The sequence below is a fragment of the Macaca thibetana genome, chromosome 14, assembly GCF_024542745.1.
Source record: "Macaca thibetana thibetana isolate TM-01 chromosome 14, ASM2454274v1, whole genome shotgun sequence".
Lineage (NCBI taxonomy): Eukaryota > Metazoa > Chordata > Mammalia > Primates > Cercopithecidae > Macaca > Macaca thibetana.
In genome coordinates, this window is record NC_065591.1 from 84,829,289 (window position 1) to 84,853,890 (window position 24,602).

Here is a 24,602-nt window from a genome sequence, read left to right on the forward strand (position 1 = left end):
CTGGGATTACAGGCATGCGCCATTATGCCTGGCTAATTTTGTATCTTTAGTGGAGATGGGGTTTCACCATATTGGTCAGGCTGCTCTCAAACTTCCGACCTCAGGTGATCCGCCTGCCTCAGCCTCCCAAAGTGCTGGCATTACAGGCATGAGCCACCACACCCGGCCAACTATATGTTCTTGAACAAACAGCTTAACCTTTCCAGCACCCCTGGGAGTTGAGATGTTAATGAGGCCTGTTCTTTTTCCTTCATAGGATCATTGTGATCCTTCATAGAATGACTGAAAGTGATTTAAAAACACTAAAGCATTAGACTACTTAGTATCATTATGGCTACTAACGAATGATAATAATCATTATTGATATTTTTTGAATTATTAATAATAGGGCTCATACCAGGATAATGAGATTATAAATAATATTTTGTGAGAACAGGTTAATTTTCATAAACAAGCCTTTTCACAGAGACTGAACAATAGATATCACTCTTCTTTCATTAAAAAAACAAACTAATCTGACCACTTTTTAAAAATTCCAATGGCTTTTCCCTCTCATTGTGTTAACATAAAACTCCTCCAAATTTAAAGTTATAAAAGCAAGATTTCTTCCAAATGACTCTGCCTCCTATGCCCCAAGGGTTTGCAATCATAAGATCCTAGACAGTTTGCTGCTCTTTCTGATAAACAGAGAGGGTAGGGAAGTGTAGTTGTTAGAAATACAGTTCAGGACTCAGGAGCCAGACTGCCTGTGTTCAAATCCACACCAACTTCGTGACCATGACAAAGCGATCAGCTTCTCTGTACCTCAGTTGCCTCTTCTATAGCATGCTTCTAAATGGAGTTTTTCTGTCTTTGTATCCTCAGTGCTTGCCATAGTCCCTATTCCAGGGGAGAACTGGTAAACCAGTTCTCTAAAAATAAAAGCCCTGATTTGTAGCATTTGCTGGTGACTGCGGTGTAAGTACTTCCACCATGGCTGATGTCAGGCTACCCGTGGTTTAACAACTGACCTGCCAAATTCCTGAATATTTAACAGTCACCTCTTGGGACCCTGTATGAGCTGGCACCAGCCACACCACCATCTATGACTTAGGCACTCAGTCAGTGTGGATATGTTCATCAGTCAAGCTGGCTGCTGCATCAAGTAGTGCTAGATATTCCACAGAAGATGATGAAAATGACAAAATTCGGAAGGAACTGTGTGTGAGTAAAATAGTGCTCTAGAGGTAGTTTCTTATTTTAAATTCTGATTTTCCAAGGCACAGAGACATCAAATTGCTTCTCTGCCATCAGATCAAAAATCAGTCCCATGACCTGAGTTAGAATCCAGTTTCCATGATAGTGATTTAAATGTCCCTTAGATCTGGACAGCCCTCTCCTGCCCCCATGTGCTTCTGATATAGTTTTATTTAAGAAACTGTCAAACACTTGCCAAAGAGGAGCTAGAGAGGGAGTTTTTGCTGAGTTTATCTACCTTGCCTTGGACTCCCCCCATTCCTGACTTTCCTCCTCATCATTGATGTGCTTTTCAGGGTCCTGTACTGTGGTTGTCTAAGATTAGAGTCTAAAAAAGAATCTAATTCCTCCTCACAAGTTACTCTTTGTCTAAAGGCATGCCATCATAGCCAACGACTAGACAGGTGACACAAAGAAGCATTTTTCCCAATCGCAGCTGCCTTCAACAATTTTCAATTCTATTAAGGTGAGCAATTTCCCAAATCAGCATAACTTCAAGCCAGCATACTTCAGACTTCTGCCTCTACCCAGAGACCTCAGGCTGGCCTTCTGTAGACATAACTGGCATCAACAGTGGCCTTTCCTTAGGAGCTCCTTGGCCTTTCCTTGGCTTTGCATTTAAGGGCATTCTTTTTCTAATATGTGTGTGTCTCTCTCTGAGCCTCAGTCTCTTACCCTCTGTGTTTCTTGTTGCCAGGAAGGCTGGGGCTCCGTAGTCTCCTCCACTTGGAAATAAATAGATTTCTCTCTTGGTTCCTGCACCTGCCTCTTGAAGATAAGATTTTCTCTCTGTGAACCTATGAACACACACACACACTCAATCATTCTTCCTTCTGTACATGGGAGTTATCTGTAATGGGGATTCAGCAAAACATCCATGAGACCATATGCCATTTCAAACCACACATTTCTAACTATCTTGTATCTATAGCGATCAAGCTATATAATCCCAGCATCAGTCACTGACAAATTTGGAAGAGGAGAAGCCCAAGAGCCCTTCCAGTAAGAGTGAGAATGGTTCCTTGCAGTACTTACAAAAGGTCTTAGGTATGGGGAAAGCCTTTTTGGCCACTTCAGGGTAAGGGTGGCAGCTTGCTGTTGCAACCCCACTACTATGGAAGTAAAGTTATTTTTATATGAGTCATAAGCCCATAGAAGTGAGGAGAATGGGGAAGTAGACAACACCAACACAAGTTTGGAGGTGGAAGGCAGAGAGACAGGTGGTAAGGAAGAAAGAAAGAAAAGCAGCTCTTAGAGACCTGGATTCCAGCTGGTACAAGGGACTGAATTCCGAAAAACTCAGGGGACTGAATCCCCAAAGACTCAGGAACTGGAGGCACCAGTTACTTCTGAAGGGGAAGAGATGGGGAAAAGAGCTTAAAATAAGAATTGCTCAAAACGGTTTAGAGGCAGTCAGGATTCAATCTGGATTCCTACCCTCCTTCTGCACAAGCAGGCAATCGCTCCCCCGATGCTATGTGTGGTGATGTTGAAATGCAGGGTCTCAGGTCTGGAGCATGCCAGACACTGTGCTATACAGGGGTTAAAGTATATATGATGTGCTCATTGGATGCTGAGACTCACAACCACCCCTCCTCTGCCACCATCCAACCTCCCAGTGTTAGAAACCAGGCCTTTACCTTCCCTCTGAGCAGATGATAAGATGAGCCGTTACTAGGGAAAATGACCATGCCAAAGCTACTGACTCAGTTTCACAGTTGCTGAGCCCCATTAATGTGCTCAGAGCTTCTCAACAGATTTCTAGTTTTCTATTGCTATACTCTTCAATGCGAACTAATAAGCAATGGTTACAAGTAAAGAAATCCTCTCATGTGGAAGATAGAAAATGTATTAGAGTTCTTCAGAGAAGCAGAACCAATAGGAGATATATGCAGCTACTCCTCAACTTATGATGGGGTTATATCTCAATAAACTCGTCATAAGTTGGAAATATCTTAAGTAAAAAATGCATCTAATACACCTAACCTACCGAACATTATAGCTTAGCCTAGCCTACCTGAAACACATTTCTATGGAATATATATTGCTTTCACACCTTCATAAAGTCAAAAAATCATAAGTTGAACAATCATAAGGCAGAGACCATTTGTGTATATACATGAGCATGTGCACATACATAAATGTGGAGAGACACTGATTTCAAAGAATTGGCTCGTGATTGTGTGAGCAGGCTGGCTGGTTGAAAATTCATGTAAGAGTTGACTTTTCAGTCTTGAATTCAAAATCTGCAGAGTAAGCCAGCAGGCGGGAAATTCGGGTAAAATTTCTTCCATGTTACAGTCTTGAGGCAGGATTCTTTCTTCATAAGTCCTTGAACTGAATAATGAGGCCCACCCAAATTATGGAGAGTAATATATTTCATTTAAAGGTAACTGATTATAAATTTTATCATACCCAATGAGACTGACAGCTAAAAATAGAAATAAATAAATAAATTGATAACATCCACAAATACCCAAATACCTTCATTGCAACATCTAGACTAGTGTTTGACCAAATATCTGGCTATCAATAGGCTACCCAAGTTGACACATAAAATCAAATATCACAGAGACCAAAACAAAGAAACAGAGAAAAGCAACTTGGAAAAAACTGCAGGGAGAAAACTTCATAAAAGTATTATTAATATCCTCAGACAGATAAGAGAAGATACTGTAACCACAGCCTAGAAGCAGGATGTTACGCGTGAAAAAAAATAAAATAAAAACTCAGTGCACAAAAAAAGTTCTTGGAAAATGACAAATTAATGAAAATCTCAATAAAAGTGAAGGATATAAGAAACTCTCACAAAAAGTAAAGCAAAACCTCACAGAGATGTAATATAAGAGAGAAAAAATAAAATTAGAGGAAGGTCCAGGATATCTGAGATCCAAAAAATAGAAGTTCCATAAAAACAGAATAGAGAAAACAAAGGAAAATAAATTACAAACAAAGTGATAAAAGAAATTTTCCCAAAGTGAAAACACAAAAATTTCCAGATTGCAAGAGCCCACTGAGTACCCAGTATTGGCTGAAAATAAACTCATATAAAGTACATCACTGCAAAATCTCAGAAAATTGGAGGCAAACAGATCCTCCAAGATGTTAAAGAGGGGGGGGGAAAAAAATTACATACAAACTCCAAGAACCAAAATGACTTTGGATTTCTCAAAAGCAACATGGAGGGCTTGCTTATAATTTTTTACACAACCTAACTGTCAAAAGAGGTGTCAGGGTGAAGTAAAGACATGTTCAGCTATGCAAAGTGTCACCAGATTTCCTTCCTATAAGCCCTTTTGGAGGAAGTAACTGTGGAATGTGTTCTAGTGAAATGAGAGACTAAACCAAGAAATAGGCAGACAGGTGATACAGAACTCACCAGATCCAACATGGGAGAGCAGGAAAGCAGGGCCAGAGGGCAACATTCAGGGTGGAGCCAATCAGAGGGCCTCAGGAGAGACCAATTCAGGGGATGAAAATACAAGGAAGCAGAGACAACTAAACTCGGAGAGACCTGGTTGATGAAGAGTTTCTAGTTAAATCAACAATCAATATTCAGAAATAAGCAAGCGAAAACCCTGGATATTTTTTAACTCTAGGGAAAACAAGTTATGCATGAATATAAAAATATAATCGAGCTTACTACAGGACTTAGCTGCAAATAACATTTCATTGTCATCATAATGCAAACACTGATCATTGACTTAACCAAAATTACAATACTACAATATATTGTGAGATGGGGTCAGCACAAGAGGTATTCCTATGTGGTGAGGCTAAAGGTTTGAAATTTAAAAAAGCATAGTGGAAAACTAATAGAAAATGCCTAACACTAAAATAATCACAAAATAGTCAACTACTATGGAAGGAAATATTGAAGTACGAAAAGGAACACCCAGGTTACTTTGGAGGAAGTGTAAATGGGAGGGAAGACTGCTGGTGGACAAAATAAAACTTGTAGAACTACCTTCCTCTTTACTATGTGCATGTATACCTGTAATTTAAAAAAACAAATCTTGTGTTTTTTTTTTTTTTTTAAAGGAGGGAAGAAAGAACACCCTTACTGGTTATTCATCCCTTCCATCTCGAGAGATAATGCATCTCGAGAGGTCGATAATGCCTCTTTCCACATCTGATATTTCATATTCTCTGTAGTGAGGATATTATATTACTAGCAATTTCTGCATGATGGGCTTATGAGGGGAGAAAGTGAAAAAAATGCAAAAATCAGGATCAGACCAGGGGAGCTGGGCAAAGGCTGGAATTCTTTCCATTTCCCTGTGCCTTTGCCAATCTGGGGTTCATTTGAGTTGACAAATATCATTTTACCTGCTCTCCCCTCATTCCCTCTCCAGGTGGGATTTCAGTACTTGGCTAAGGAGAAAGAGCACAGGAGATAGGACAGTGACTCAGGAAAGGAGGTAGCGTGGTATCAATAGTCAACCACTCCTATCTGGAAGCATCTGCCTTGTGCAGTAATAGTGTCGGGGAGAAAACATATTCCTCCCCATCTTGGATTCCGCTCTTGAAATCTGTCCCTTGGGAAGGTCTTACAATTCTCACTAGCATTCGTGTATGTGGTTAATTAGGTGAATTTTTGTGGGCTAGCAGGAAATCCAAACTGCAACTTGGCATTTTAGTGGCAAGATGTTTCAAGCAATCAATTTGCTAACCACCTTTGGAATTTGGGCCCTTCCTATGATACAGTTCAACAAAGAATTAGGAGGACATATTATAGCTGAGTCCAAGCACTCAGCCCTAGCAGGGGCATCCGTGGCTCATGAGGTCCTCTGTTTCCCCAGGCTATCAGTGTACCTGTCTCTCACAGTTTACGGGAAGAAACTGTGAATCTGAGATTACAGCCTGCTTCCCAAACCCCTGCCGGAATGGAGGATCCTGCGATCCAATAGGAAACACTTTCATCTGCAATTGTAAAGCTGGGCTCACTGGAGTCACGTAAGTGAGATTATATAAGTGTCTTTCTCTACATTGTTCTTTATTGCTACAACAAACCAGTAAGCAATTAACGAGGATAAAATATTTGCCACTAATAGTAAAGGCAAAGGGTTAACATCTGCACGAGACATATAAGGAGTGCTTACAGGTGACTAAAATGTTAATAGGAATTATCTCTGGGTAGTAGGGTCATGAGTAATTCATATTTTCTACTTTATGTTTCCCTGTATCTTCAAAATTGTGTATGATTACTATGTAGTCTGTAACTAGGAGAAAAGAAAGTCATCTAGGCCACCTAATGTTTCTATTATAATTCTGAGGCAGACACACTACCCATTTCCGCAGAATCCATTATCTGGACTCTACTACCTATTGTTTTTTGATCATTCTGAGAAACTGAAACTTACCTTCCCTTTGCAAACCTTTATTTCCCTAAGAAATAAATAAATTAAATGTTTGCCAAAAGGAAAGAGACCATTTTAAATTCCTAGTAAAATGCCACTTTCAGCCATCCTTGATCGTTTTAGAAGTATATATATGTAATCTCAGGCAAGTGATATTCTAATTACAGATCAGTCTTATGTATTCATTAGAGCAAATCTCCCGAGGACTTTACCAGGAAATACTTAGCTGACTTTGAATTGTTGGATGTAATTTAAAGTAATAAAGCGGCATTTATTTTTAAATACTCTGTGATTCTGACTAATTTCCTGCTGACCTCACCTCTATCTGTTCAAATTAGGGACATTTGGGTACATTTTAAAAGGTAGATTACCAAAAATATAGGTGATCGGACCTTTTAAATGAACATATCAGAACAATTGCTGAAATAGAGAAAAGTGAAAAAGAAGGTCTATGTTCTCAAATATTATTAAGCTAAGAAAGAATAAGACTGAAACACTTGCCTTATAATTATGCTCAAAGTGAGCCATGGATTGCTTTAAAGAGAATAAAATTGATTTAATTATTTTTCATTAGAATGCTTTAGTCATTTTTCCTAAAAATCTACATGAGTATTAGCCTTTAACATAAGCACAGAATGTTGAAGACATGTAACATTCCACCCACCCACCCCCTGCATCCCCCAGCTTCCCAAAGGGACCAAAAATTACCGTAGCCATTAGAGGAAAATGTCAGAACCAAAGACTTTCCTCTGGGGGAAAACCTATAACCAATATATAGATTCACAGCTCTTTGTCTGCAATTCTACAATCCCAAAAGCTCTGCAAACTTAAAGGGTTTGGAGTATGTTAGTGGCAAACTAATTGGGTGGCAAAACCTGTTCAAAACTGTTCTGAGGCTCTTTCTACTCTTTATTTCTCTCATTTAGTGTGAATATCCATATGTTTCACTGCAGAAACACTGGTATTTTTGATTATGGGATACTAGGCCAGCACCAGTTTCTGTGAGGGGGAGGAGTATTTTACATAACGTGAAAGATATGTGCTGCATGTCCTTGCTAAAATTGCACAATTTTAAATTCTGAGATGCATCTCCTCCTGCGGATTTGGAGACCAGTACCTTTTCAATAGCATCTGTTATTCTTTCTCTTTCTCCTCCTCCCCTCTCCCACCTGTCTCTTCCTTTCCCCAACCCAGGTAGGAAAGGAAGACCTGGGAGAGATTGGGTTGGAAGGAACACCTTAACGCAAAGTGACGATTTGGGGACCACAGTGGCCATATAAATGCCTAAATTAGTTTCCCCTCCCCCCTCCCCACCAACCATCTTTGTCCTGCTTCATCTGTACCCTTTAGGTGCATCATTTTCTTTTAAAGATGTCTGTGTTTTCTCGAGCTCCAGTATCCCATCGTGTGTGCACAGGTCCTGACGGTGGGGAGGGGCTTCTGTGTCGCCACAGGTGTGAGGAGGACATCAATGAGTGCGAACGAGAGGAGTGTGAGAACGGAGGCTCCTGCGTGAACGTGTTCGGCTCCTTCCTCTGCAACTGCACGCCGGGCTACGTGGGCCAGTACTGCGGGCTGCGCCCTGTGGTGGTGCCCAATATCCAGGCTGGCCACTCCTACGTGGGGAAGGAGGAACTCATCGGCATCGCCGTGGTCCTCTTCGTCATCTTCATCCTGGTGGTCCTCTTCATCGTCTTCCGCAAGAAGGTCTTCCGCAAGAACTACTCCCGCAACAACATCACGCTAGTGCAGGACCCGGCCACCGCCGCCCTGCTCAACAAGAGCAACGGCATCCCGTTCCGGAACCTGCGCGGCAGCGGGGACGGCCGTAATGTCTACCAGGAGGTGGGGCCCCCACAGGTCCCTGTGCGCCCCATGGCCTACACACCCTGCTTCCAGAGCGACTCCAGGAGCAACCTGGATAAGATCGTGGACGGGCTGGGAGGCGAGCACCAGGAGATGACCACGTTTCACCCCGAGTCGCCCCGCATCCTGACAGCCCGGCGGGGCGTGGTCGTGTGCAGCGTGGCCCCCAACCTCCCCGCCGTGTCACCCTGCCGCTCCGACTGCGACTCCATCCGGAAGAATGGCTGGGACGCGGGAACTGAGAGTGAGTAGGAAGTGGTAATGCTCACCCCTCTGTGCTTACAGGGAACCTGCAGGGGGCGTTGTGCGAGGACGCTAAGGGAAGGGAGAGAGACCTTGTGGGCAGAGCATTCGCTATGACGTGCTGGAGTGGAGTGTTCACACAGGCTCTGGAAAACTGTCCTGGTTCCGATTCCCATTTTCAGATGGGAGAAATGAAGCTCAGAGAGGGTAACATCATGATCCCAAGGTCAGGCAGCTGCTAGTTAGAGGAAATCAGTACCCCAACCCAAGTCTTCCAGGCTCCAAAACCCATCCTCTTCTCACAATAGCGGGCCACTGGTCAAAGTGCAAAAGAAAAGAAGAAAGTAGACTAGTTATTGTGTATAAATTATAATAGTGTGTGTTTCTGGGCCTATGTACAAAGTGCAAAAAGCCACGTCAGTGATGTCCAGAAGTGCACTCTGGAAGGTTGGAAGAAGAGAGTATTTCCGGTCTTAGAATGAAGACTTGAGAGAAGCAGAGGAGCACTTCAGTTGGACCGTGATGAGTTAAAGAGTCTGGAGAAAGGAGGATATTCCACCACAGGGGGGACCCATATGATCAGAAGAAAAGCAAGTCATTTCTTCTTGGCTGGAATGTAGAGACCATGAAACAAGAGGGGGATCCACAAGGCAGAAAGGTGGTCTGAGCCAGACGGTGGTGTTTGCCCCTTCACTTGGCCTCATACAGCAACATTCTAGGTACAGGGAAGAGCCACAGGTGCAAAAGTCCTGGGATGGGAAGAAGCTTGGTGTGTAGAAGAGCACAGAGGAGGTCGGTGCAGTTGGTGCTTGCATTTTAACAGCAACACTATTGCAGGTTTTTAACTAAGTGACTGTCATGATCTAATTTACATTTTTTAAAGCTGGCTCTGGCTGATCCTAGGAGAAGAAATTGAACAGGCTTTCTTCCCTCTTTGGGGGAAGAGAGCAACTTAGGTAGTCTCTGTGAACATCTATGTGAGAGATTGTTTTCCCTGCTGTTAGTATCCATCACAAGGAGACTAAAGGAATCTTTGCTGTAACCTATAACTTCATCAGGACAAATGGCTTTATATCCCAGTAGTAGCTGTGTCCTAGAAGGCTATGGAAGGCTATGGTTATAGTACTGTGGCATATGTTGAGGGAGAAGGAGGGAGCAGGAAGGTTTCAGATGGAACTAGAGACCATGGGCAGCCAGGGAGATAAAGGTTTTCTTCATGGAGGAAGGGAGTATTCCTACTGATATGAATAAGATTTCAGTAGGACACTTTGGAGATGGCCTCTCAGGAACAGGAAGAAGCTCAGTGTAGAGGACACATAAAGGGTTACCCGAGAGATGTCTGCCTCTGTTGTTCAGGTGAGAGGTCAAGGTTAGAAGTGAAAGTTTGAACGACATCTGCATGTAGGATGGTGGACTCTGTAGGAGGGTGAACTCACCAAGGGAACAAGAACAGAGGATGGTCAAACCAGGCCTCCAAAAGAACCCTGTAGATGACTACATGTGGGCTTTGGGCAGAAGGGGAGGAGCCAGGCAAGGAGACAAACACTTTCCAACAAAGAAAGAAAAGGGAAAAGGAAATGGCCCCTGTCCAGAAGCCAAGAGAATGTCAGTAAGGTCATCAGTATTGACTACTGTGAAACTGCCAAGGAGGACACAGGCTAAAATAGATGTAGAGTGAGCTTGATGATGAGAGGAGTCTTAGCATCTCAAGTGCCTCTCAGTAGAGCCATCAAGGCAGAAGCCAGAATGCAAGGGTTGAGAACCAAGAGGTTTGATGAGAAAGTCAGGGCAGCAGGTGAATGTGAAGCACACTGCTGTGTGTTGCATCATCTCCTTAAACCATCACAGTGCCCCCATGTTGGTACCATTACCAGGCCATCATTCCATGGAGGAAAAAACTCCATTCAGTGGGTGAAATACTCACCTGAGGGCACCTAACTAGCAAAAGGAGAAGTCAGGATTAAAACCTGTGCTCTTACCAGCACTGTTCTTGGGAGCTTTGGTAGGAAGGAAGGAGAGCGGTATTAGAGGAAGAGGATTTCTTGGTGATAGCAGAGGGCCTAGGATGAATTCTTTCTATTCTAGTGCTGCCCCAACATGCTGTCTGCTGATTCCGTCTTTCTGTAGACACATATATTTTAAGTAGTTGCTCTTGAATTTCAGTCATAAATATATTCACTCTCAAATTATCTGTTGAGTTAGACTTTACTATAATCTTGCCAATCGAATAGCTAATAGGTTCTTTTTTATTTAGCAATAAGAAAGGGGGGAGTTGAATAAATGAAGGAGTGGAGAAAGGAGTTTTATGCTCAGCACTTCATTCACCAGAGTGGATTATTTGTCATTTCCTTCCTTGTGTTCAGGGTTAAGCTTGTGCACACCTTGTACTTTTTTGAAGCTCATCCTCATATTTTCTGCAATGTGGCTGTTAGGAGGTGAGTGTCTCCCTGGCATATCTCTCCACTTATATCGGTTGTTTAGCCAACTCCTGTGGCCTCAGCCTCTGACAGCAGATGCAGAGCCACCATGCCTGTTCCTGACATCGCCCTTTTTGGAAGAAACGTGATTTCTGTGGCCACAGAGAGGAACAAATGTTCCCTTAATCACAAGTCTGCATCTCTTTGTACCATTGCGTTACATGATGATTTGCAGCTCTTCCTGGTGATCACTGCCCTCCTCCCTTCCTGATGTGACAGCTTTATTTCCAGAATTCACTTCAGGCCAAAACTCACATTTCCCCTCAAAGTCTTGTTGGGTTGTATTGAATACATTTCCTTCTTTGTTAAGCAAGGCAGAGTTAGCTGGTGAGACAGTTTCTGGGCTACTAATTCATTTTGCATTTGACAACCTCAAGATACAGGCTGTTTTTATTGCTTCCTTTAGTCCATCAAATAAGAAAGTAGCCCTGGTGTGGGGGTGTGGGGGTGTGCGCGCGCACACGCACGCACGTGCATCTGTGTGTTTCTGGCTGTCTTTGTACAGTAAAGAAGGAGGACATATATGGATAAGGGCATATCCGCACCACTGCCAGCCCCCCTACCTGACACAGGGTGTAGAACATGGTCACTCCCAAAAATGATACAACACTGCCCTCTAGAAGGCAAAGCTGAAAACTCCACTCACTGTCCAGAGATGGAAGTTAGGATAAATGTAAAGGCATTCTCGCCTATAAAATATTTATACCCCTATTTTAAAAGTAATCTCATTTAACCTGGTGTTGACACCTCATCAGTTCATGTAAATGATGTAAATTAACTCTGAATGGCAAAGAGCAATGCAGCCACTTCATCCTCCTTTTACTCTTCACTCAGTTGCTTCACTTTGAGGAAGGAACAGCTACTTTTGGCTGTCAGCTGTTTGGAAGCTCATTTATTATAGGCTAAGGGTTTCAAATCCATAATGTAAATCACTTGATTGACAGACCTTTGCCCCCAATGGCACAATCAATTTTCTATTGTGGAGCTCAATTATTTTCTCTAAGCAAATGAAAGAGCCTCAAGAAGTGAACTAGCTGGGAGGGTGATGGGCAGGAGGAAATAGGCACAAGGTAACCAGTGTAATTTCTGCTTTCTCTTTGGCTGTCCACGAAGACAAAGCAGTTGATGACCCGGGAGAAGTGACCTGCTTTGCAGGTAGTAATAAAGGCAGCAACTCTGAAGTTCAATCCCTCAGCTCCTTCCAGTCAGATTCTGGTGACGACAATGGTAAGAAGTCATCAGATTTGTTCGGAGTGGGTGGGTTCTGCTTCCTGTTCTGAAAGACCGTGGTTGGGAGGAGGGTGGTGTGACTGGCTTTGTTTCTCAACCTGTTCATGGGCTTTTGAGCATGTTCACCAGGTTCCTGGTTTACTGCATTGTTGGATGTCGTTGCCAAAGGAGCCCCCGTTGAGCTGTCACTGTGGGCAGGCCCAGAGATCTGTATCAGGGGTTGATGAAGTTACCCTGGGCCTCCAGTAGTGAGTCCTCTTTGATTTGGTTCGTGGTGGAACTACTTCATCCCAAATGATATTCTCTAGCAGACAGAGTAATTTATTTCTTTTTTTATTTTACCAATGATCTCTTCCCTCTTCACTGTATATCCAACATCCCCATCATTAGAAATTAGTTCAGAGACAAAAACCTTCTAATAGAACCAGTGGAATCTTCATTCAGTTGAATCCCCCTTATAATCATTTGGGTTATGGGCTTTTGGAGAATTTATTAAAAACTATGAGGCAGCTCCTTAGAAAAATGCACATACACCCAAAATGTTGCATGCAATTTCTCATGGTTCACAGACTTTGTTGACACTCCAAAGCTGCTCCCTCTACCTCTCGTGAACTTATGGTTATGGAGAGGGTGCTAATGCTGGACTGGGTTTTCTGAGCTGAGGAACCAGCTTCGGAGGATGGGTTGTTCTCCCCAGGGCAGGGGAGGGAAGCAGGAACAGTCATAAAACAGTGAGTGTTTTCAATGCGCTGGGTAAACGAAGAATAATTTCAAACAGTCATCCACAGAGACAAGCAGCCTTACCTTAGGTCATTTTCCCATTTGTCAGCAACTAGCAACAAATGGATACTTATTAATTTATGTAATCATTCAATCTATAAATCCTTGCTGAATTTTTTCCATGTGCTGAGTCCTTTACCCAGAGTACAAAATGAAAAATGCATAGCCCTTGCCTCCAAGGCAAATACAGAAACAGGTGAGCTCCAAGACCATAGAAGCAATCATGGAAGTAAAAGAGCCTATTTTCATCACCACTTTCAAATGCTGGCACTTCTGAGAAGTGCAGATGCCTTCAGTGTATCTGTCTGCTGGGACAACAAATCGTGTAACAGTGGATTTTTTCTGACCATTATCGGAAGGTCAAAGACACACCCCCAGATCTGTATGCCTTCATGTATCCTCTTTTCCTCCTCCCTCGCCAGAAGAAAAGCTGTGGCTAGTTTGCACTTTATATAGAAGCACCTAAGAACGTAGACAGTCCAGACTCCAGGCAGCAGATCCAACAATGATGTCTGGTTAACTGTTCTCTTGGACTCTGCTGTGTGCACCCTGAGGATCACACTCTTGACTTTTTATGCTTAACATTCCAAGTTGGTCCCAAAAGAGGCAGGTGGTGTTAGGAACTTTCATCAAACTGGTTTTAAGCCTGATCACCTCTCCACAAGCTGTTGTACTGAGCATTAAGGCAACCCTTATAGACCACAGATATCTCCTTCTCTATTCTAACTATTCGAGAGGCCAAATGCTGACTTCTGTCCACACCTTACTGGTGGAAGCTAGGCCTTGGGTCGTTCTGGGCCGTCAGTGGCATTATGTGACCGTGAAGCCATCAGCCCTGCAAAGGTTATCCTCTATCACTGGCATTTGGTTCAGAGCAGCATGACTGACCAACAAATAATTATTCCCGGGAATAGTGAGGTCTTCCTCTGAAAGCCTTTGGGAGTTGCTAATGAGAAATTAGCATGAGCTTGATGAGCCGCTGCCTTCCTAAATTGATTTTGCTAAGTCATGAGGGGTGAGTTTATGACCCAGCAATCATGACCGATCCTGCCTTTCAGGAGGACTGGCCTTGGATTTGCTGCCATTTCTCTTCCATTCCACAAATCCCGGGACCCTCTAGATAAAGGTGTCCACTGATACACTCCCTAACAGATTGTGGGGAGGCTTTGGGTGTTTGCATGCTGCACTTTCATTGTTGTTGTTGTTGTTGTTGTTGTTGTTGTTAAAATAAGTTAAGGCGTGTTTAAAATACACAACTAACCTGAAGCTGTCCTTCCCCTCCCTCCGATCTTCTTTTCCTGACCACAAGCCTCCATAGTGACTGTCATTCAGCTTGTCAACAATGTAGTTGACACTATAGAGAATGAAGGTATTTACTTTTTTTCTTCCATAGCATTTCTTGAAATTTTGCTTCCATGTTACTTTGGACTAGGAGTGATTTTAATGGATTGGCCACAGAGTGGGCAGTGAACAGCTGGTTTCCGATGAGATGTGGGGTATTTCTCTATGGATCTGTTTTACAATTTTGAAAAAAAAAAAAAAAACCTAGTTCATAATTTATTTAAAAAAAATATGGGGTACTCTCTTTATAAAATCCCTTTCAGGAGAAGAGCACCCAATTAGTTGCAATCCAGATTAATACTAAATTTACCTTTATATTCAACATGTGTTCATTGAGCTCCTACTATGAGCTGGGAATCCTTAAGAAATCATTCAGAGCTGCAATATTACGGATACTTATTTCAACCAGGTAACTTTTATTAGCAACTTAATAAAATCAGGGCCTGGCATAAATGTGATTTATCTGTTTTGTTTTGCTTTGTTTTTTTCCTAAGTAACAATGGGAAGAAATAAAAAAGGCTAAACTTATTCATAGCCCATAGGCCTTTAGGAGCATGTTTTTTAAAGTCATTTCAAATGTTCTGTTTTATCCCTCTTCATGTGGTTTGGATTGTCAGTTTTACTTTTCACTTTGTATTTAAACAGTGTCTGTCATGGACCAAGGACAGAACTACAACCGAGGTGACTGTGCCGCAAACCTAGCATAACTTTTATTTGTGTGTTTTGAATTGCTGAGTTCATTCTTACCCTGTTCCTGTCCCTCTGCCCTGATCTGAATTTTGCATGTCTCAGGTGTCTCGTGCGCTCAGTATTGGAGGTGAAAGCTCCAACAGCATTCCCCTCCTAGCCTCATCCTCTGTGCGTGTGTTTCACCCATTTGCCTGCACACCTTCCTGCCTCCTGTGGTCCACAGCACAGCTGATGGACCTCTCTGCAAGCACGTTGCCAGTCTCGCTCTGCAATAGCATGTGACTAGGAAGAGGGAGTGGGGACAGTGCTTGGGGGTCCTGGAACTGTCTCCTTGGCGTGCCCTCGCTCTTCATCTCACGGCATGGCTGAGTGTGAGGCTCTGCAGCAACCGGGCCTCAACCTGTCAGAGTTGCCATCGCCTTGTTCTCCGCAGGCCAAAGCATGGCTGGCCCCATAGACCCTTGTAAGAAGCTTCTTAGGGTCTCTTGGATGCTAAAAATTGCATGTCAGGTCCCTCCCTTGCTCCTTTCCCAGCCGTGCGCCAACTCCAGTCTAGAGGAAATTAACTGTCATGGTTTTTCTCTTGCAGCCTATCACTGGGACACCTCTGACTGGATGCCAGGGGCCCGCCTGTCGGACATAGAGGAAGTGCCCAACTATGAGAACCAGGATGGAGGGTCTGCACACCAGGGGAGCACACGGGAGCTGGAGAGTGATTACTACCTTGGTGGTTATGACATTGACAGTGAATACCCACCCCCTCATGAAGAGGAGTTCTTGAGTCAGGACCAGCTGCCTCCCCCTCTCCCGGAGGACTTCCCGGACCAATATGAGGCCCTGCCACCCTCCCAGCCTGTCTCCCTGGCCAGCACACTGAGCCCGGACTGCAGGAGAAGGCCCCAGTTCCATCCTAGCCAGTACCTCCCTCCTCACCCATTCCCCAATGAAACGGATTTGGTGGGCCCGCCTGCCAGCTGTGAATTTAGTACTTTTACTGTGAGCATGAACCAGGGCACAGAGCCCACAGGCCCAGCAGACAGCGTGTCTCTGTCCTTGCACAATTCCAGAGGCACCTCATCCTCAGATGTGTCAGCCAACTGCGGCTTTGACAATTCCGAAGTAGCCATGAGTGACTACGAGAGCGTAGGAGAGCTCAGCCTCGCCAGCCTTCACATTCCCTTTGTGGAGACTCAGCACCAGACTCAAGTGTAGACACCACATCTTGGGTAGTTCACCCTGTTTGTTACAGAAAAGTGGAAGCTGATTGGCTGGGCTTGTGTCCCAGTGGAGCATTGTCTGTGGAAAGAGAAGGGAATATGGTATTTTTCCACTAGAAACTTCTTCACAAGTCATACTGTCCCAACAAGCAAGCTTGATTCCAGTTGGGTGAAAATGAAAGGCTCAGAAATTGTTTTGGAGAAGTGTCTGGTAATCCTTGATGGAGGTACCTCTGTTCACAGCTAAAAATGCAAAGAGGGAAAAATTATTTCACCCACTAAGTTATACAGCCAGTCTTGTATGGCTTTGTGCAGTGTTGTACCCTGGAAAGTGTTACAGCGTCAGTCCTTGCAGTATTAAAAACTGGCAACAATCAAAGAGGCATTGTTGCATGTAATTTTGAGCCAATGAAATGAAAATAGTAGTAATGATTGTTGGAAAAGTTAGTCTCTTAGGCGAAAGAAAAGAGAAACAAATATTAAACAAACCACAAAATGGGCTGAAGCCTTTTAAATCAACTCTATTTTTTTGATAAGCTGCCCAATTTTCAGCTATAAAATTAGGTTTGAATAACATGTTTAGTATGCTCAGTTGTTTCTGTTTGCTTGTGTTAAGCATCCAATCTAATATAGTTGGGTTTTATGATCTTCAAGAAAGGTATCAATGAAGAGCAACGTGAGGCTTTTGGGTTCCATTTGGTGGGTGGGGGAGGAAGTTGGAATTGTTTGAACATTAGAAAGAATGTGATTATCTGGTTGGTTTTGTGTTTTCTGGTAAATATTCCAGTCGGTAAATCTAACATTGCTACAGAATTTGGCTTTGTTCATATAGGTTCTCTACAATGAGATATTTTTAGAAGTTTAAGCAAAACTCACAAATTCAGGGAGAAAAAAAAAGAAAAAACGATACCTTCAAAGTTTGCAGCCTAGATAATCACAATTCTTGATAATGCAGAGGAAAGGTGTCTGTTACTCGAAATCAGTAGCGTCACCATTATAAATACAATTATGTTAAGAAAAGAAGAAAGTAGACTAGTTATTGTGTATAAATTATAATAGTGTGTGTCTGTCTGGGTCTATGTACAAATATGTGCTTGCACTCAGTAAGGCTGCTCTTGAGGAAAGCTAATGTGAAGGTTTTGGGAAATGGACCATGTTGAAAATTCTGTCAGCGAGCATGGCATACCTTTCAATTTCTCTGATCTCTATGGTGTTAGAGAAACATCAAATGCCATATTTTACCCTGGTTCAGTTAACTTTATTTTGGTACTGCCAATAAAGCAAAATTGTGCTTTTTTTTTTTTTTTTTCCTCGAGACAGACTCTTGCTCTGTCACCTAGGCTGGACTGCAATGGTGCAATCTCGGCTCCTGGGTTCAAACGATTCTCCTGCCTCAGCCTCCCAAGTAGCTGGGATTACAGGTGTGTGCCACCACACCCAGCTAATTTTTTGTAGTTTTAGTAGAGATGGGGTTTCACCATGTTGGCCAGGCTGATCTCGAACTCCTGACCTTGTGATCTGCCTGCCGTGGCCTCCCAAAGTGCTGGGATTACAGGCATGAGCCACCGTACTCAGCCCAAAACTGTGCTTTTTAAAAACAGCATTTTCTTATAATTTTCCAGAACTAACCTCTGTTTTTAAAATGTGTAATGTTTGATTACACCGTGGGATTCCCTTCTCATCTGTGGGCTTTGGCCATGATTTCCAAAATTAACAGGAGAATCATTCCACTGGAAATATAAAAATCCAGTCCTCAAAACTTAAAGTTGATAAGTTGAATGACTTTCCTCTTTTGCTTCAATCAGATTATGGCTGCCTGTGCAGTGGCCATGGTAAATATATGCATATTTGCACTATCTGCTTAATGAGCAAATCTGTGTCCACAGTTTCTGATGACATATGGCATTGGTGTGTAACTTGTACTGTCCCGAGTCTGTGCATTATTCACTCAGACATATTTTTAGTTATTTCAATTGCATTTAATCCACTTACTTCTTTTTTATGAGTCAGTGTTTCTGAAAGTTTATGCAAAAAAAAAAAAAATCCTTTTTCATTCCCAAACTTTCTAAGTAAGTGGATACACTTCACAGGTTTTTCAGCCTTTCTCTTCCTGTCTCTTGGTCAGACCTACTCATGGAGGCATTATCCACACTGTGGTCTTGAAATAAATGAATTTCACTACGGCTGCTTTCGATAATAAAGTCTTTGGTATTTTTCTTATGTAAGAAGCACATTTGCAAGAGTCATGGAAAAAAATGTCAAACTAATGGCCTAGAATAGAGTCACTGCTACACTTTAAGTAATGCAATGACATAAAAACCATCAAAGTAAAACCAACAATTCATTTCTTGCCCCCAGGAAATATTAGAATGAGATTAATGCCGATGAGTCACTACTGCTTACACAGCATCTCTTCAAGGGAGAATGCCTGACTGACACAGTAATGAAAGAGTAAATAGATCTTAATGCAGTCATGAAGCCACCGAAGAAAATTGTGCCCACCCTTTGCTGTCACCTATGTAAAATATCTCTTTCTTTGGGATATTGTCCCCTGATTTTCTGCAGAATAGCTCAGCAGCTAAATATATACCAGGCAAGCATGTATTATGTTTTGATTCATTATCTTTAAACACATGCTATCTCTTCACTTTTTGGAAAGTTAGATTTCCCTGTAGATTACAAAATGCTTTGCAATCAGGCCAAGATGCTACTAGGTGGGGATGACCACTGATTCAAAACAGCTGGAAGAGTCCTATTTGCTAGTCCAAACTCCTTATTTTATCAAAGAGGAGAAATACCGAGAGAGGGGAAGGGACTTCCCAAGCTCACAGAGGAAGTTAATTAGCTTAACAAGGACTAGAACCCATCCATCTGGCCAATATTCTTTTTACGTAATATTGTTCACCCCTACACTGCCTTGAGCATGGGAGCCACCTGGTTCCGATGGACCCTCTGACTTCCACCATTCTTTCTTTGGAATATGCTATAAAAGGAAATTCATGGAGAATATTTTTCTGGAAGCCAGTTGATCTTATGTTTCCTTGCAGCCCCTCTAGGCAGAGGGGTTATAGAATTCACACACATTTCTGTAGACATTCATCGAAATGCTGCTTTTGCCAAATGAATGTTTGTATAATAGGGATGAAATGATAATTACAGAGTTCAGCTCAGACCAGTCATCAGTTGTAGTGAAACTTTGATTATACTGTTACCTACTGGTTGCATTTTTGGTTTTGGTTTTGCATTTTTTTCTTCCCACCAACACTGGCTACTCTTTGTCCTACCCCCTCCACCATGATGAACCATGTGGAAAATATTTAAATCAATTGGTGTCCTTCTCATTTTTCTAACATGTATGTGCCACCTCCTGGAAGCCATTTCCCATAATCTGTTGTAGGCACTTTACTAGTATTGCACACATTCTGGTTAGGTTGAGAATAGCTAGACTCTTGGTGCTCGTCATATAGTAAGCAAGAACTTGAGGGTAGTAAAAGGTGAATAAAGTGCATGCTTCATTTATTCCCTTTCCTCTATGAATATTTTGCTGCTGCGTTCTAGTCTATGCCGGCTTTCCATGTACCCTTGACCTGCCTATTCATGAAATGCCATGTAAAAGACTTAGTAACATGAGTAGGTGGTCCATGCTTTGAGGTTCATCCAATTAGAGAATCAATGTGAAAGCCTGGAAAGGGGAACTAGTTTGTAGGATGTGCCTGGAACTTTCCTTGGAAATTACTAGCACATTCTGGAAAAAAAAGCAAGTAGAACATATCTACCATCAGTCCTCTCCTACTTACTTCCCACCCCACCCTACCCACACTGATGCTATGTTTGCATCATCAAAGTCAGGGGAATTGAGAAAAGAGATTATCAAAATAAATTATTAAAGATCCAGAAAACAGTTTTATGTGAAGTAATTCAGGAAGATCTAGTGTTCATTTTGCATGGATTGTCCAGGTAATTGTCTGACTCTTCACTCCGCTGCCTTCCCAGTGCACAGGTATTGCTAAAGTGGTTAGGCTTTAATGTTTTATGATTTTAGTTTCAAACCATGGGAAATGGAGATTTGAAGAGGCATTTATTCCGTGTCATCATTTTGTGTGCTCTGTGAGAAGGTGGTTATGTGTTTTTGCTGGTTTGTGTCCCACAGTGTTCAACTGCACATTATTCTGATGAAAATCCACAATGTCTTTGAGCTTCTGGTTGTGTAATGCTGGAGTTTAAAGTCACCATTTGTGGGTCTGGCATCAGTTAATATTTAGCCAGCTGGCTAAGAGATAGGAAAAGAATATGGTATTTCTTTCCTTATGTAATAATGAAAAGCAATAATTAAAGTAGGTAATAATACACAAAGGCCATAATTAGTCTCTTCTAGTGTTTAGAATGCACTTGAGAATCGTAGAGTCATTTGGAGCGTGTTTGGACCGATTAGTATGTACTGTAGTACACTTCTGGCAAACAAATACCTGAATTGCTACTATTTAACAATCTTATGAGCCCACACTACTGCATTTCGGGAGTGGCAAATGTGTTTGAAAATGGAAGCAGTTCTTTTTAAGCACTGTATCAGAGAGATTGTCTTGTACATTTGCCTGTTGCAAACAGGCTGGTTTGTAAAAGATGTATGTTTTGGTGTTTAAAATGTTTATAAAATTGTATATAAATGGTTTCAATTTTCCAGGCTTTTGTAGATACTGTATTTGATGCCTATCAGGATGCTTTAATTTGGGGGGTCGAATATAATTGTAAGTCATCCACGCTGTTGGTCTGCAAACTTTTGAGGTAACTACACGCACACAAAAAAGGATTTTAGATTTGAATATGATGTTTTTTACTCATTTCAAAATGTACTGTAACCTTTCTTTGGTTCTTACTGTTTTCATTTAACTCTCTCTGTTTTCAAGAAAAATGTTTTTATTGACATTTGTAAAAAATGAATGTGTTTTGCCCAGTTATTAAGTGTTTTATTTTTATGCAATTTCAGAGTCCCAGTGAGGTATGTCATTCCTTCATACACATGCACATCCACCTCAACTTGCACACACATCACACACCAAACCTTATGCAAAGGGGAAAGCTAACACTTAGAGTGGATTTTGTCCCTTAAGAAAATGGATTGTTCCTGCATATATTGCTGGTGGCAGTATTCAGTCTTGTGTTCTTTTTCTAAAAAAAAAAAAAAAAAAAAAAAAAAAAAAAAAAGGAAAAGAAAAAAAAGAAAAGAAAAAACAAAACAAAAGCAAACAAAAAAAAGACAGCCAAAAAAAAAAGAAACAACAACAACAACAACAACAAAACCACAACAGTGTACAGGTTTGTAACTGCCAAAATTTGATGGTTAAAACAAGTTTTCAAGTAAAAAGAAAAAAATGAAACTAGCAATTGTGTTGACTCTTTTTAAGTGTTTCCTTTTCTTTATCTTTAATTCATTGCTCACATGGTATTTAGGAGGGCATATTCCACAGGGCATGGGAGAAAGACGTGGTACAGAGCAAAGCTCTTTAGCCCTAGTCTACCCCTGAAAGAGAGAGGTCTCTAGTCTGAAAGGGATGTTTTAGTTTTGTTGTGTTAGTGTGGCTTCCCTGACCCCCCGAGGCTTTTTACCTCCAGAAAAACTTCCATCTGTCCTGGTACACATGTTGAAATCTTATGTAACTTCTTTTTTTTTTTTTTTTTTTTTTTTTTTGAGATGGAGTCTCGCTCTGTCGCCCAGGCTGGAGTGCAGTGGCTGGATCTCAGCTCACTGCAAGCTCTGCCTCCCAGGTTTATGCCATTCTCCTGCCTCAGCCTCCCGAGTAGCTGAGACTACAGGCGCCCGCCACCTCGCCCGGCTAGTTTTTTTGTTTTGCTTTGTTTTTGTTTTTTGTATTTTTTAGTAGAGACGGGGTTTCACTGTGTTAGCCAGGATGGTCTCGATCTCCTGACCTCGTGATCCGCCTGTCTCGACCTCCCAAAGTGCTGGGATTACAGGCTTGAGCCACCGTGCCCGGCCATCTTATGTAACTTCTTACTGAGCACACACCTTGTGAGATTTTTTCCCTGGTGAGAAAATTGAAAAGAGTGCTGGAGGCTTGAACAAATAAAGATAATCAAGTCCTACATCTGTGGAAATCTAAGCACATCCCCACCTCTTCTAGATGACAGCTCCATCACTCCTCTCCCTCAAAAAAAAAAAAAAAAAAAAAGTTTTTTTCCAAAAGTTTGGGGCACAGTTGGCACTTGAGCTTTCCTCCAAAAAGCTCCAGAAAATGTTCCCTATGGAGTGAAGTCTGTTAAAATATACATAGAAGAGGTTAGAGACAGGGAGTAGGGCTCAAATTGATACAGCTGACCTTGAACAAGGCAGGTTTGAACTGCACAGGTACACTTAAATGCAGATTTTCTTCTGCCTCTGCCACCCCTGAGACAGCAAGACCGTCCGCTCCTTTTCCTCCTCCTCTTCAGTCTACACAATGTGAAGACAATGATGATGAAGACGTTTATAGTGATCAAATTCCACTGAATGAATAGTAAATATGTTTTCTCTTCCTTATAATCTTCTTAATAACATTTTCTTTTCTCTGGCTCGTTTCATTGTAAGAATACGGAAAATCATACATGTAACATACAAAATATGTGTTAATCGACTGTTTATGGTACAGGTCAGGCTTCTAGTCAACAGTGGGCTATTAGTAGTTAAGTTTTGGAGTCAAAAGTTATGCATGGGTTTTTACTATGAGTGGGTTGGCGCCCGTAACCCCCATGGTGTGCAAGGGTTAATTGTAATTTACAGAAGAAGTGACATCACAAGGAGTTAGCCTGGGACCAGGAAGAACTCCAGAAAGGGAGGAATGCCCTCTGCCTTGCCTCTGCGGTCTGTGCACAAGCAAGGAAATACCTCTCCGTGGACCCCGCTGGCCACCACAGTGTGTCCCTGCCTGTGCCAGCAGCAGAGCTCCACCTGCCCCACCCAACCAGCGTCCTAGAACTGGGGAATGGCCCCTAGCTACATATTCACCTACTCTTTGCTTGAAATCTATGTTGATTTCCAGAGCTGATCTTTGGCAGTACTCACTGCACTGCAGTCCTCTAGATGCTTGTCTGTTCCCTCAGGTAAATGTTTCACAAACATCTGAAAGAGGTAGAGCACCAATTTGTTGCCTCTGCCAATTTCCATTGTATAAATACTCTGATCATGGCTGATTTCAGGCTACCAAAGTAATAGGAACTAGCTTACAAAATTCCTGAGAGTCTAACAGTCAGCTCTCACAAGCCAGTGTGAGCGAACTCCAGCACACCCAGGCTCCCCTATACACTAGTAACCCTTTGAGATGGAGTCATGTCTTTTCTTTGTATCCCAGATTCCCAGTACCTATGTGGCCTTGGTTAAATGTTTTTAATTGAAAAACTAATCAATGATGTCTCTGGATAAATTTCCTTGTCCTCTTAAAACCTACCTAATTTTAGTAAATTTGGCAAATTCAGTGAGAAAGATTTAGAGGGGCAAGTGTTGAAAATGCTGGAAGTCTCCTGCCTTTGAACCTCACACCACAGTGATGTGTTCATAAATTAAGCATCAGGAAAATATTGATGTCTATGTCTTTCATGTGGCCACCCTTAGCAGAAAGAGAATTATCGTAAATCTCCATCCATGCCTCAGAAATGATAGAGCAATTCAGAGGTGTCAATTAAGAAATAACATTGATTGGCTGGGTGCAGTGGCTCACGCCTGTAATCCCAATACTTTGGGAGGCCAAGGCAGGAGGATCACTTGAGACCAGGAGTTAGAGCAACCTGAGCAACACAGCAAGACCCCATGTCTGCAAAAACTTAAAAAAAAAAAAAATCAGCCAGGTATGGTGGCATATGCTTGTAGTCCTAGCTATTCAGAAGGCTGAGGTGGGAGGACTGCTTGAGCCCAGGAATTCAAGGCTGCAGTTAGCCATGTTCATGCCATTGCATTCTAGCCTGGTTGACAGAGTGAGACCCTGTCTCAAAAAAAAAAAAAAAAAAAAATTAAATTGCATTGATCTCTTATGGGGAGAGGAAAAGAAAAAAGCATTGTGTATCTATCTTCATTCTCTGTTGTTTCATTAGGTTAAAAGGGTTGGCTCCTAGCTTGGAAGTAATTATCTAAAGAAAGGTCACTTTTTTCTTCTGTCCCTGGGTTAGGGTCCCCAAGA

At 42.2% G+C, this 24,602-nt stretch overlaps 2 protein-coding genes across 2 annotated transcripts in view; both read left to right on the top strand.

Moving 5' to 3' along the window:
• FAT3 (FAT atypical cadherin 3) overlaps window positions 1–17,016 on the top strand; it is a 687,549-nt gene extending 670,533 nt beyond the window's left edge. The window contains exons 24-29 of the mRNA XM_050759265.1: window positions 6,039–6,192; window positions 8,051–8,706; window positions 12,296–12,409; window positions 14,502–14,561; window positions 15,179–15,214; window positions 15,813–17,016. Of these exons, the coding sequence (XP_050615222.1) occupies window positions 6,039–6,192; window positions 8,051–8,706; window positions 12,296–12,409; window positions 14,502–14,561; window positions 15,179–15,214; window positions 15,813–16,435 (1,643 nt within the window). The 3' untranslated portion in view covers window positions 16,436–17,016. The remainder of the gene's footprint in view (window positions 1–6,038; window positions 6,193–8,050; window positions 8,707–12,295; window positions 12,410–14,501; window positions 14,562–15,178; window positions 15,215–15,812) is intronic.
• CEP295 (centrosomal protein 295) overlaps window positions 1–24,602 on the top strand; it is a 1,096,927-nt gene that overhangs the window by 275,854 nt on the left and 796,471 nt on the right. The window lies entirely within an intron of this gene.